Here is a 13,559-nt window from a genome sequence, read left to right as displayed (position 1 = left end):
TGCAGACACATCCCATAGGAAAGGGTACCAAAGCTCTTGCTGTGTAATTGTTGTGCTTTGACGAGTGGCATGCCTTCTTTTCTGTAAATGGATGTAAAGACAGAGCATGGAAACAACTTCTTTTCCAACCTGTATACATAACGAGTTTGAGGACAGGTATAAAACTCAATTTCTAAGCTTAAGGAAAATCATGCGAAGGATTATCCCCTTCAATAACACAAAATCCATGCCAGGCTGTTCAACAATTCTGCTTTTTTCAAAACAGAGGGCAGCAGCCCCACATAGCAATTAATTAAATTGAATTTCCCCATGTTAAATTATGCCATAATTAACCCCCCAAAAATGGTAAGTATTTTAAGAACTCCTCCATTTTTATCAGTGTGCACTGCACTTTCTTCTGAGAGTCAGCACTAGTCCTTAGATTCAGAGCTTTTCCAAATCAATTTAGCCTTTGGTTAGAATGGCACGGTTAGAGGACAGAACAAAAACCAGCAAAAGGACCAAGCTCTAAAGCATCTAAAGACTTTTTCAAGTAACTGAGAGCTGAGTTATTTCAAAAACTAAATTTAAGCAACCCAATGTGAGAAACTAAAGACAAGTTTGGATATGTTTGCAAGCACAGGCTCCAACCTGTAGCCCACTATACAGGAATCAACCTGAATTTGACTCCTGCAATGCAGGATGGAGTTTTTGAGTTCAATACCATGTATCTCTGGGGAACACCACGTATCTCTGGGGGATGAATGAACTTCAGCTGGCTCATGCATACGGAGGAGGGATGTGGGGTTATTAAAGGATTAAGAGGGACTGATGCTCCTTGGCAACTGGAGTCTAAACACTAGGGAGTAAACTGAGCTAAATAACTCAAAGACTAGAGCTCCACTGGAACAAACATGTATAAATTGGTTTTGAATAAGCATCAGCCAGATGGATGACTCCCAACCTCAAGAATAAGGCTTTGAAAGAACTCATCAGGAAAAGCTGAGGACTAGGTTTGATTTGAAGGAGAGAGTTGGGTGAGCAGGGTGGGGATGAGATTATAGTGATATGTATTTCTAGTTTAGCAGCCCTTTGAGGCACACAAAGGATGGACAAGAGTTGACATGATAAATGCTGTTAATCAGCCTAACACACTCTCTCCATCCCAGGAAACCAAAGGCCTGGCATCACTCATGCTGGAACCTCAAGTATATGAATAACATTCCCTCGGAGGAATATAGTGCACTCCCTGTACACAACTGACCAAAACCCAGCCCAAGTGCTGGCTTGTGCTAGCAGAGATGTGTCAGTCAGGACATCAGCGACATACACCACCATATGACATAGGTTACTTGATCACAGGAACTGAGCTGGCTGAGGACATTGCCCTTTCCTTGTGACAAATACCATGAATAGAGGTAATTTGCCTTGGCAGTGGCTATGTCATGAAGCAGAATGGTCCTGCTAATTACTCACAAGAAGACTCTCAAGACACAGTGGCTTATTTGGAAATTCCTGCTGTAGAAAGTTTGCAGAAGGTCTGAATGAAGATTAGTATCAAACTATGAATGTATTTGTTCAAGGCCAGGCCAAACACTGAGCTGGATCATGGCTCAGTAATGGAGATTTCTTTCTTCTCTGCCTGCTCATCTGGGACAGTTGGGAAATCCTTCAACTCTTCTTTGTCCTCCTGAATCTCCACCTTGTTCCTCTTGGCCATGATCCTGTTGATTTCCATGAAGGTTTTGTTCTTTGTCTCAGGAACAATAAAGAATATGTAAACTATCGTGAGGACGCAGATGGCACAGAAGATGAGGAAGCTGTAGGGCCCCAGTCCAGCCTAGAGCAATCAAAGACAACAGAGCAGGGATCAGGGGAATACTCCAGTTGTGTACCTTACATGATTTAGACATGCTGGACCCCTGATGTGCACATATTTTAAGATGAATGACTAGAAATTAGGGGTGGTTCTAGATTCTGTCTTCTCATACCACTGCCTTGATTTACTGCAAACCACCACAGATTTACTGGAAAAGAAGAGTGAGGGTCTGTTGCATAAATCAAACTAAACTCACCAGCTTCCTTTGCACAGGCTAAAATCAGCAACTGTAGCAATTGACGGGTCACTACTGCTGGGGATCAGTTTGAATTGGTGACCTAGAGATCAAGTGCTAAAATTGGCTCCCTGAGACATGCCCGCCCCTCAGCCCCTGATGGAAGATGGGCAATTTGCAGTCTTTTCCATGCTCCTGAATCCAGAATAAGATAGTCACCTGGAAAAATAACTGCTTCCTTTTAAGGCATGTAAAACAGACAGATGTGATAAAAAATACGCTGATTACCATCAGTTTCTTGCCCATAATATATAGTTCTGCATAGAGGTACTGGGAACCAACTTGGGCATTTATGGCTCTCAGGCTTAAAAAGGCTCTCTAAGAGCACAGGGGTGAAGATACTAATTTTAAGCTGAAGTCTTGCCCTGTCATGTGATGGCATCTTACCTCCATGTAGAGGAACACAAGCCCCACGGTGAAGTTGCAGAGCCAGTGCACAGACCCACCCACCATGAACGCTGCAGGCCGGGACGACTGCAGGAACATCTCGGTGATCATCACAAAGGGAATTGGACCTGGAAGGTAGGTGGAAATCTCGAAGGCAATTCTCCTACTCTGAATTCCTATAGATTACACTGTTCATTTCACTGGCAGGCAGTGGTTTCTAAATTACTAGTGTTTAAAAACACCCATTAAATCAAATAAGGGATTAAATTAAAAAAAAAAAACAGGGCAACCACATGACTTCCCTAACCTCACACACAGCAATCAGCCTCTTCTCTCCTATGGTTGCACCTTAACCATGAACCCATCTCCAGCACAAATTGTAAAATAAGATTGATAAAACATGAACTGTCTCTCCTGAAAGCACCTTATGAGCAGCAACTATGCAAGTCATTGCTTCTTAAAAAAAGAAAAGAAACAGCCCAACACATGCAGGTGGTGGAAAAATGACTCGTGCAACAAGCCCTCAGGCCCATTCCCTGCCCTGCCGCCCCGTGGCACCGTTAAACAGAAACAAGCCATGTTCTCATTAATGGGGTCAGGCCACAGGTCCAGCTGACCTGGTGTTCTCCCTCCAGCCATCTCCCTACCCCCGGCACTTGAATCTGCCTGATGGCATAAATGGAAAAGGAAAGGTTGCATGTAATTCCATCTGCCTGTGAAACCTCTCCGGGAGTTTCAAAACCATACTGCTGCATCCAGCAAGGGTCTGGCAGGGTTTTCCAAGCTAAACAGACAACTCTACCATGCTGAGAAAGAAGTCGGGACAAAGCCTTTCCAATATCCATATCTATCTGCACACCTCTTTTCTGCAAAGTCATCTGCAGGGCCACACGTATAATTTGAGTTGCTTCTAATCTGACTTGTTACCTACAGATGCGAGCACCCAACAGCTCTGCCCAGATGGTAGGGCTCACTCTCAGCACAGTTTTGCTCCAGATCGTACTGAGGAAATTTCAGACACAAGCACAACAGTGCCTTTGCTTTTCCTCTTGAAAGCCAGATGCTCCCCTGCCTCACAGACACAGCCAGCAAATCACTGGAACATAAATAAGCACACCTGACAGTCAACAAGGTGCATGGCCACAGAGAGAAGAAATTCCATCTCCTTCAATTAGCTCCACAAAGCTTTTGATTTGAAACTGAACATAATACTTGGCTTTACCCAACTTGTGAAGGAGACTGGACTAGACTGTGCATACTTACTGGCTCCGATAGCATGTCCGATGATGTAAACAATGACACAAATTATGCTGAGGTAAGACATCCAGGAGACAACAGTCTGTGAAGAATTTAATCACAGGTTTGATATGGTTACTATCTGAACATCACCAACACACTCAAGGCACTATCTGTCTTAAGATCTGAAGGCATTCTAAAGGCAGTGTCACCCTCCTTTGCCAGATATGTTCATAGTTGGCCACAAAAACCATAGCCTGGGTATGATCCTTGCTTCCAACAAATGGGTGCAATGGGTACTATGAACGTGATGTACTTAAAGTAGTATTCAGACAAGCAGGATCATAGCTTTTCCTGGGCTTACTTTAGGTAGATATACAACTGCAGAAAACTTTCATACTGTCCCCTCCCCTCCAGGGTGTGGAAGCAACTTCAAAATATACCAATGGCCTGTTCCCTGGAAGGTGCAGAAGTACATGGGGAGCCACTCAACTACACACCTGGAGATTGAGGGCCAAAGTTAACACTGCACAGGAGACAGAGCACAATCCAAAGCCAGCAAGGAGAAGGACTCTCCTCCCCAGAGATTCCACAATAAAAACCTGAAAGAGACAGAAGAGGACAAGGACCAGACACCTGGGGCACAGTGCTTCTCATTCTGTCAAGATTTAGTAAGGTAGCCTTTGTCTTTTAAGAAATTCAGTGACATTTCCACCATCTACTGATGGATTGTGGGCATGAAGTCACCCAGGAACTGCAAAAATCTGGATGTGTCAATAACAGTGAGAGAACAGGCAGGCCATCCTTCAGTACCCAGCCCCAGTGAGAACTGCGTGCAGCCCTGCATGGTAACATTGGACAGCAAAAAAGGGCCTATCAGTCTGGAGACCAGAGACTGAAAACTTCTGAGGCCTATGAGAAATCATCACCATTAATCATTTTGGTTAACATAGCTGCCTTCAGCCAAGGGACACGGCAGGGCATCTGTTGTGCAAAGCAGATCACGGTGTGTGAAATAACAACCTAATTTAAACAGTGATGGACAGGGGAGACTCGACAGGCTACAACTTGAAGAGCCTTAATAGAAACTTACAGCAAGCAAAGTCATGATGACATTGATGCCACCTATGGAGACAGTGACATATTGAACATTGTTCCTGGCCACACCTGCCGACTGGAAGATTCTGTCTGCGTAGTAGAAGATCTGCAGCAAAACCACAAAACCACAACCGTGTTTATACGTGACCAAAGGCAAGAACACAGGAATCCCATCTTGGCTGCTTTTGCATCCTGGAACTGGTGCACAGAAGCCCAAGAACTGAGTTCTTTAATTTCTGGAGATATTGGTGTTTGGATCCAGGTACAAGCACCCTACTCTAAAAACATCCAAACTATCCTTAACAGGACAGCTGGACTCTGGATTTAGTACACTCATGTACTGGATTTGGTACTGGCCACAGTCAACCCACCACAACATAAGGCAGAACCGGTGTCCCTGATGAAGGGGTACTCCTGTATCCTAGGTGCTAGCTCCTGTGTCAGCACTGCTCCACATCATCCACTCTCAAATCCCATCCCTTTATTACTCACCCCACCGGCCTTTCCCACTCACCGCATTAACCCCAGAGAGCTGCTGGCCCATCATCATGATGATGATAGAGATGAGCTGCCATCGCAAGCCTCTGAAGGTGCACAGGCTGAGTACAGAGAAATGTCCTTCTTCCTTTTCTGAGCGGTCTTCTTGGTGCATTTCTTCTATCTCGTCATCCACATTAACCCAGCCTCTCAGCTTCTGCAGAGCTAGTTGGGAGAGGAAGGTGAGTTATGGACCCCACAGAGCAGGTTGAGCTCTGTGACAAGTGAGCTCTCCTGCTTCAGCTCAAGACAGAACAATATGTAAGCCATGGGCTGCAGTGCTTCCATGGTGGGAAGTCAGGGATTCACATACGCAGAGGAAGAAGCAATGTTGCAGGAATCCCATCCACCAGCAACACGTCAGTGAAGAATTTCACACTCGCCTGCTTCACCATCAACTGCTATCAGTCACGTCCCACAGTCAGCTCTATCCCATTCCACCTCCCCTTCCACTAAAGAATGATGCTGTACCTTGTCGTGCTTGCTCTTCATTGCCCTTTTGTATCAGCAGATACCTGGGACTCTCAGGGAAAAAGGGCAATGTAAGGAGTTGAATTAGTGATGGGACCCCAGTGAGCGCCAGCAGCACAGGCCAGCCTGCAACAAGTGAGACAAGATGACAACTGTGAGAATTCTTTCCCCAATGGAGCCCACTAAAAAGTCCCAAGCCAGGGCTTTACCTTTGGCATTCCCAAGGATGCTGTTGAGACCAAGGATCTGAGCTACAAGGATCCCAACAGTGATGAAGAGCTGGGGTATTATCCCAATAGCACCTCTCAGATTTTTGGGGGACATTTCTCCAAGGAACATGGGAACCACATTGGAAGCCAGACCTAGTAGTTAGAGAGCAAAGTTAGACATGCAGCTGCCCGACATCAGCACACTCACCATCTTCAGTAAGAAGCCTTGTTCCCATGTGAGACCAAAGTGATCCCTGCTGGACTACGCGACATGTGGAAACCTCACGCTCAAACCTTTCTGCTCCAGCTGAAGATTTAACATCATCTTCTGGCTAGTGAATAAGCTATGCATGTTTTCCTTCGTCCTCAGTGGAACATGAGACACAAAACACATGGCATTAGTTCACTCAGCAGATGGAGAGCTACAAAACTCATCACTGCATCTGGTGCCCTCAGAAAGGCCCAGGAATCTAGCTTTTTCCAGGAGCCGTTAAGCAAATAAATTTGTCCCACTACCTCTCAGTTCGTAAGTAAGGCTGTCCCTTTGCCAAGGCTGGCAATATTACGCTCACATATATCAAACTTAAGACAGTAATCATCTCTGTCGCTAAGCTGCACAGGCATTCCCATGCTGAAGCTAATTCAAGGAGCCTGGATTGTTTCACCCATTTCAGTTGAAATACAGTAGAGAATGAACCACATGTGTACGATGGGCCTTGGGAGTGCAACCTGCCAACCTCCTGGTGCTTTGAGGGTTTGGCTAAACTGCTCAGCAGTAAAGCAGTTTCAAGAAAGCTAGCAGTAGCCTGTCTTGCCTACAGAGCTGGCAGATGATTTGGGGGCTCTCAGCATTCATCTTCCTAGAAGTAGCTTTCTCCCAGCAGGGTCTGACAACTACTTCAACACAATACATGCAAAGAAAAATTGTATGCTACTTTAGGTTTGGAAACAAACTCCAAGTATAAGAGAGGAATTTCTACTTCCTCTAAAAGAAGAAAAGAAATCAGTATTCAAACAAGCTGACGTGAGGGTAGAGAGGTGGCTTCTTGCTGGTTTTTAAAAATTCACTACTCCTTTGATTGCTCAGTAGCATTCTGCAGAGAGCTTTGCTGGTTTGAGATCTCTCACAGGTAGCAAGCTTGAGTAAGTATTTCTACTCAAATAGGACACAGGTTATTTTGAGGAACATTGCATGGTTACCCACAGTAACCCCGGAGAGCTGCCTGCTCCCGTACTTATGCTGTAAATCCTGGCATGCAAAACCCAAACTGCTGGAGTCAAATGACCACATGAGATTCTTATCTCACATTTCTCAAGTTCCTAGCCTTCAGGAGCTGGGAGTTACAAAGGTGATCAAGTTGTTATCTGAAATCCAAAAGGCATGGAAACAAGCATTAAAGCAACTAGAAAGCATTATAAAACTAAACTCAGGAGGTGTAGTGGTTTAAGTTTGCACTATAACCAACCTTTTAATTGCCTAGATTAAAACATGCTAGCAGTGACCCCTGGACTACTGCATTCGAGTCACAGTGGCTTTCTGGCTGCTCAGACCAGCACTGATTGAGCCCTGCACGCCACAGGGCTGCCGACACGGCTCCCTGCACCAGAGCTGCCCTTTCGCCAGGACAGGAGATGCCTGGACCCTCCCAGAGCCCAAAGCGGGGCTGTCCCTCCCCGGGCACAACATCCACAGTTCCTGTGAGGCCAAGCTGGGAAGGGCAAGTCAGGGCAGCCAGTCCAGATTCCTCTGTCAGTTATAAATAACTGGAAAGAGGGATCACACTTAAGAAGTCCTTTAGTATTTACTCAGAGACCCAACGCTGAGAGCAGCTGCCAGGCTTAGGAGAGTCAAAAGCCAAAACTAATCCATTGGACTAGATAAATTTCCTGCCTTAGCTCACCAAATGCAATTGCTGAGATCAAACTGTTTTCCTACGTCAGTTTCTTGTTTCCTTGATTTATCTTCACAAGATATCTCAACTCACTAATAAACCATGGGACCAGTCAGTCTCACTAACCCAAAGCCAATTAATTGAGCCTAAAAGCTGTTAGAACCCTTATCAGCCTGGCTCTGCACACACTCAGTACAGCACTGCTTGGGGTACCCAGCCACTCTGGGGTTCTGTTCCTTCCATATTACTGTAACTCTAGCAGAGCCACTTATACCAGCAACTCACATACACCCTTCTCCTTGGCTTCCTCACTATCTTTGCAGTAAATCCAGTGGCTTGGAACCCTTCGCTCTCCCTTTTAACATTTCTCCTGCAGGAAGATCAGTCAGTTCTAGGACTGGATTATTGGATCTGGCAATGTTTCCAATGACACTGACTTAGAAGGATTATTCTGTTTCTGATTATGTTAAAAAGAAAAAAGAAAAAGAAAAAAAAAAAAGCCAGGCTATCTGTTTCAAGATGTCTGGGAAAACATATTATCATCAGCAGGTTTCCTGGCTGTTGGAGCTCCAGTGCCTAGCAGACACTTATTGCAGAGGATAGCTGCATCTACAGACACATATCTCCTCTGCACATCTGAAAATCCAGTCTCACTGCCATTGTTTACTAGAGATCTTTAGTACTTCTGCAACATGCAGATGACAACTGTTATTCAGGCAAGTATAGCACTGTTATGCAGATGTATGGCTAAAATATGCTACCTGTGAAACCATCTGTTGTGAGAATAAAAAACCTTTATATAGCCAAGAATGTATTGCTCTCTCTTTACCATCCAACCTCCCACTTACCAGCATATATTCCCATAACAATACGTGAAAAGATGATTACTTCAAAGGTTTTTGCCAGCTCTGAGGTTCCCATAAGGATTGCAGCAGAAATGGAGAAGAAGTTATTTATCAGCAAAGTACCCTTTCTGCAAATAGGGAAAGAGACAGATTCAGTTTATTTTTTTTTCAAGGCCCCAGTAGCAGACAGATCCACTCTGTGTTGTGCTGTCCAAAACTCAAATGAATCACCACCCCAAAGACTAATCAAAGAGAAAATGGTGATTGTCCCATTTTTTCCTGCAGAGAACGAAAGCTTTAAGAAAGAACTGAAGTTTCTCAGGAAACCCAAGCAGCAGAAGCTGGGCCTGGTCTCAGATCCCAGCCCAGGACTTTTATTGCTCTCTGCCTGGCTCCGTGCCCAGCGTACAGCCTGGCCTTGACCATTCTGAAACCATATAAATTCTTCTACACATGGGAGACAACACGTGTTGCTGAGTCCAGCAACTAATCACCGGCCCATCTGCCTTGCAATCAAGGTGTGTGACACTGTCATTCTCCTGACAGGCTTGGCAAGCTGGAGTGACCAGTGAGGCAAGTCTTAGCTGAACCCAGCAAACTGTTGGTGAAGGATGTTACACACCATTGTCACGTACCGGCCACAATTGTTGACCAGAGGCCACACTATGAGGGACCCAAAGAAGCCGCCCAGAGGGTACATGGACACAGTAAGAGACCAGAGCAGCGTCTGGAAGCTACTGTCCATCGGCACACCATTCCTGTTGAAGTAGGTTTTGTTGTAGAAGTCTTGCATGTACTGGAATGAAATACAAAGCATGTTTAGCAGAGTAAGTAAAATTTTCATGCTGTAAAAGCTAGTTAACAACAAATGCAAATGCCATAAAGCTTTAACAGAATAGCTGAGCTGGAAAATGAATGCAAGAGAGGGATGGAGAAGCCTGGTCTAAACTGTTACTACACATTATCCTGCCTTATAGGATTTTCTTGATTTACAGAAGGGAAGACATTCCTCATGCCCTGTCTCTGCTGGGCAAAATTTGAACAGTATGTTATATACCTTAACACCCCACCTTCCCTTTCCTGGGGAACCAGGTGCCTGATGAGTCAAAGCATGGAGAAGTACAAGCATCTGCCCACAAACACCCATCATCTACTGTTACGCTCCTGCCTTGTTTTGTTTGTAAACCTGCCCCTCGGTCATGGTCCACTCCACGGTTCAACCTACTGGGGCTGGAGAATTGATCACAGACACGTTGTAGCCGTACTGGAAAGAAGATCCAAACGCAGATATCAGCGATACCAGAGCAAGCGGCAATGTCATCTTCTGCAGAGAGGAAAGAAAAGACACAAACTACACTTTAGAACCAGGTTTGGCTTTTAGGCATAAATGGCATTCAGTAAAACTAAACACCCTAAGACTTGCCTTCTGTGTTTTTCACTTCATGTTACAGTATAAAGAAAGCCCAAAGGGTTGTTTTCATAATCACTCATTTTGTTCTGCTTGATTTGCACATGGTCATTACAGTAATTCATTCTACTCTTTCCTAGTATTGACGGATCATTTGGATGATGAATAATTTTTAAGTTATCATGCTTAAAATACCACCCCACAGGGGGAAAAAAAAAATTGTATGCAATTATTCTTTTTCCAACATGCAAATTGGTTAGTGAAATAACACAGGATATTGGCACAAGCAAGCTATAAAAAGAAGAGATTTTGCATGAAGTGGCAAAATCCCTTTCCTGTTCATTTGTTCTGCTTTCACATGTTGGCTTGTTCTGCCTCCCATGTTTCAGGCTCAAGCTATTTATGGGTCTAATCCAATTGTCACTTGTCACTGAAGCTGGTTAGAACTTATCCAAGTAGCTCAGTGAGGGCTTGGTTGTGGGGTGTAAGAGCAGCACTCTGCAGTTAAACGGAAGGGTGAAATTGCAATCCAGAGTAGGATTGATCACCATGTTTGTGGGTACACAGTCCTCAGGGTTACAAGCAATTTGCTTTCCACAACCATTTAGTTGCTACTCAGTCCTCAGGCTGGCCCTACTGTGTTGACTAAGCTGTTTTTGTTGTTTGGGTTTGATCATTTTTTTTATAGCTCACTGATATATCTCATTGCTGTTACATCAATAAAATAATTTTTCATTCAGATGCATATAATATTCTGTCACCATCATTAACCTCCATGTCTGCCAGGTTTTATGTCCCAGCACTCAACTCAGATCCCTTATGAAGGATCTGTCATTTCCCTAATGGAACATTTGCCCAAATAGCTGCTGGTACTCCTTGTATTCCTCACATTCCCCAGAAGCTCTGGCAGCTCACCTCCAGAGATCTGCAGATTTTAAGGCACTGCATGAGATCAAAATTCAAGTCAATCTCAGAGTAAGGATCAGGAGGAAGCTGAGGCTTCCAGCTACATTTTCTAAGAGTAGACTGTTGACATTCTCACATTGGTGATGAAAAGCAAGCTGCCTTGTTCTCATTAAACAAATCCCAGGAGCTCAAAAAAGCCACTGGTGATAATTATTCACATTCAGAACTTTTAGGAAAACATCTGGCATACACGAGCATTGCATTGTGCAAGATGCCACAAAGGCAGCCTCCATCCAGAAGCATCCGCAGCCTAAAACTGATTAGAAATTAGGAAAGAAAATTCACACACAGGACGGGACAATCACACACAAGTTACATGGTAGACCAGCTGCAGACTAAGACAGAAAACAATGAGACCCAGCGCAACACACTGCTGCAGACAGACATAAACTGGGTTCAAGAACATATGCATCTGCTCTCCCTGTGAGATCAGTTGTGGATATCTTAACCCAAAAGACCCTGGTCTTCTCCCTTCTCTGCAAACACCTGCAGATCGCAGATAGCTTTCTCTGCATCTCTGTGGGAAGCTGAAGTTGGAAGTAGAGAGTCAGGCATACTTACCCCCTTTGAACCTTCATGGCTGTCAGAGCTTTCCTGCTTCTTTCTTTTCAACTTCATTTTGGTGTTTGAATCAGATGCCAAGTAGAGGCTTTTATAGCCAAAACAGACAACGTTGGGGATGAAAACGCCCTACAGAGATAATCACCCCTCTAGGACTTCAGAAAACATCCAATCAACACCAAGCTCTACCAGCCCAAGTCAGTCATTCTTGTCTGATCACTCCCTTGCTCTGTGCAACTCACTCATGTCTTCTCTTTCTTTTCCTTGCTCAAATCTGTCGCTGCTAGATCAGATGTTCTTTTGCCAAATTCTGACTCAAAACAGGTACTGCCTAGCTACAGGGGCAACAGGCTCATCTGCCCATCAGGAAGGGGCAGACATACTGCAAAAACTGCTAAATGAGCTGTTTTCCCCCAGCTCTATGTACGTCGACAAGGTGAGTCTGTAGCAACGGAGCTGCTGCTCCTTCACGCTGCAGCTCCTGGGCAGCTGGAGAGGCTGCCTGGCAACTCCAGCATTCTGGGGAAAACGGGGTGTTCTATGGGAGCAGCCTTGGCAACAGAGAGGGTGTTTGCCATGGGCCACGGCAATAAAACTGAACTGGCATTAACCCTCCTAGAGCTATAAATCGCCCATCTGCCCTTGGGCTGAAATACCGCTCCTTGTCCTACCTTATGGTGACCAACTTGCTCAGGGCGCTTTTGCAGTTTGCAGAGAACAGGCTCATCCCCTCACATCTGTTTTTGATCGTGAGCAGAACACAGTTTTCCCAGCAAATCACATTTGTTCCTCTCCCTCTACATGCAAGGTATACCACGTGTTGCTGGCTTAGTATTAACCTCCTACACTATGAGAATACTTTGAACAGTACAGGGGTTGGTTAATAGTCGACTACAATTCCTAGAGTTTATCATAGAAATGCAAAGTTCACAGATACCTCCAGCAGCCAGAGAAATTAGAACCAAATCTTGTTATTGGTCCGTGTGTAACAGTTAGCTTATATATATATATAAAAAAAAAAAGCATCCTCTTGGGCAACAGTAGCTGTTCATGTGTCCTACAAGCATTCTTTGACTGGTTGCAGCCTCCCTTACTCCAGGTGAAGGCATCCTGCTCTAAAAATAGGAAGGGGAACAGAGCCCTGCTGCTTTCAGGGTAGTGGAACTTGGTCCCTTGACTTCTTGCCATTTGTCTTCTATTGCATTTGTTATAAGTTAGTGTCCTCAAGGATGCTGTTTCCTAGGATATCTTGACAGTGGATCACACTCCAAGAGCACTCCTGTGTCTTTCAGGAACTACTCCTGCTTCGGTCCCACATGTCATATGGTGTCTTAACTGAAGAGAAATGCAACCCAGAAAACTCATTTCACCCATAACTCATCTTTCCCTACCTTCCTCTGCATTCGCATTGAGAGAATGTGGCTAGCTGGCACTAACCCAGACACTCAGAGCTAGCTCAGCTTTTCCCATGTTGCCTTCAAACCCTGCTCAAAGCACCCCAAAACAAATGGGACAGGCCATCGCTCACTCAGCAACTAGTTTAGTTCTCATTTTCACAGATCTTTGGCCAGAAGAGAGCAACTGGAAAGTAAGCCGTTCTGCCCCAGGGGTGGGGAAGTTACAAGGAGGACAAACTCCTTGCATGAAATTCCTATTCCTTAAAGACAGTGTCATTCTTCTGGGAGCTCTGATACTCAGTAATAATAAGAAAGAATTCTCTGTTGTGGTGTTTAAACTCCTTCCACGAACTTGAAGAAATAATCCCGATGCATACAGAAATCAAACAGGACATCTATGTTTGCCATCACAAATCCTTCATCAGAGTAAATATTTGCTTATAGCAGCATAACACTTTG

The 13,559-nt window shown here is 44.7% G+C and overlaps 1 protein-coding gene across 1 annotated transcript; it reads right to left on the bottom strand.

Annotated features, from left to right (window-relative positions):
* Window positions 1-26: 26 nt before the first annotated feature.
* Window positions 27-11,760, bottom strand: LOC104361397 (solute carrier family 2, facilitated glucose transporter member 5). Its single transcript, XM_009967529.3, has 12 exons — window positions 11,704-11,760; window positions 9,994-10,092; window positions 9,404-9,564; window positions 8,772-8,896; window positions 6,032-6,184; window positions 5,823-5,948; window positions 5,329-5,516; window positions 4,810-4,920; window positions 4,217-4,318; window positions 3,744-3,819; window positions 2,481-2,608; window positions 27-1,819 (listed from the first exon to the last, which is right to left on the bottom strand). Exons 1-12 carry the CDS (start codon window positions 11,758-11,760, stop codon window positions 1,586-1,588), a joined length of 1,560 nt encoding a protein of 519 aa, XP_009965831.2. The 3' UTR covers window positions 27-1,585.
* Window positions 11,761-13,559: the final 1,799 nt, after the last annotated feature.

Source organism: Tyto alba, unplaced genomic scaffold, assembly GCF_018691265.1.
Source record: "Tyto alba isolate M040663 unplaced genomic scaffold, T.alba_DEE_v4.0 Super-Scaffold_20000042, whole genome shotgun sequence".
Taxonomy (NCBI): domain Eukaryota; kingdom Metazoa; phylum Chordata; class Aves; order Strigiformes; family Tytonidae; genus Tyto; species Tyto alba.
Note: the sequence above shows the minus strand (reverse complement) of the source record. Positions and strands in the feature narration are given on the sequence as shown.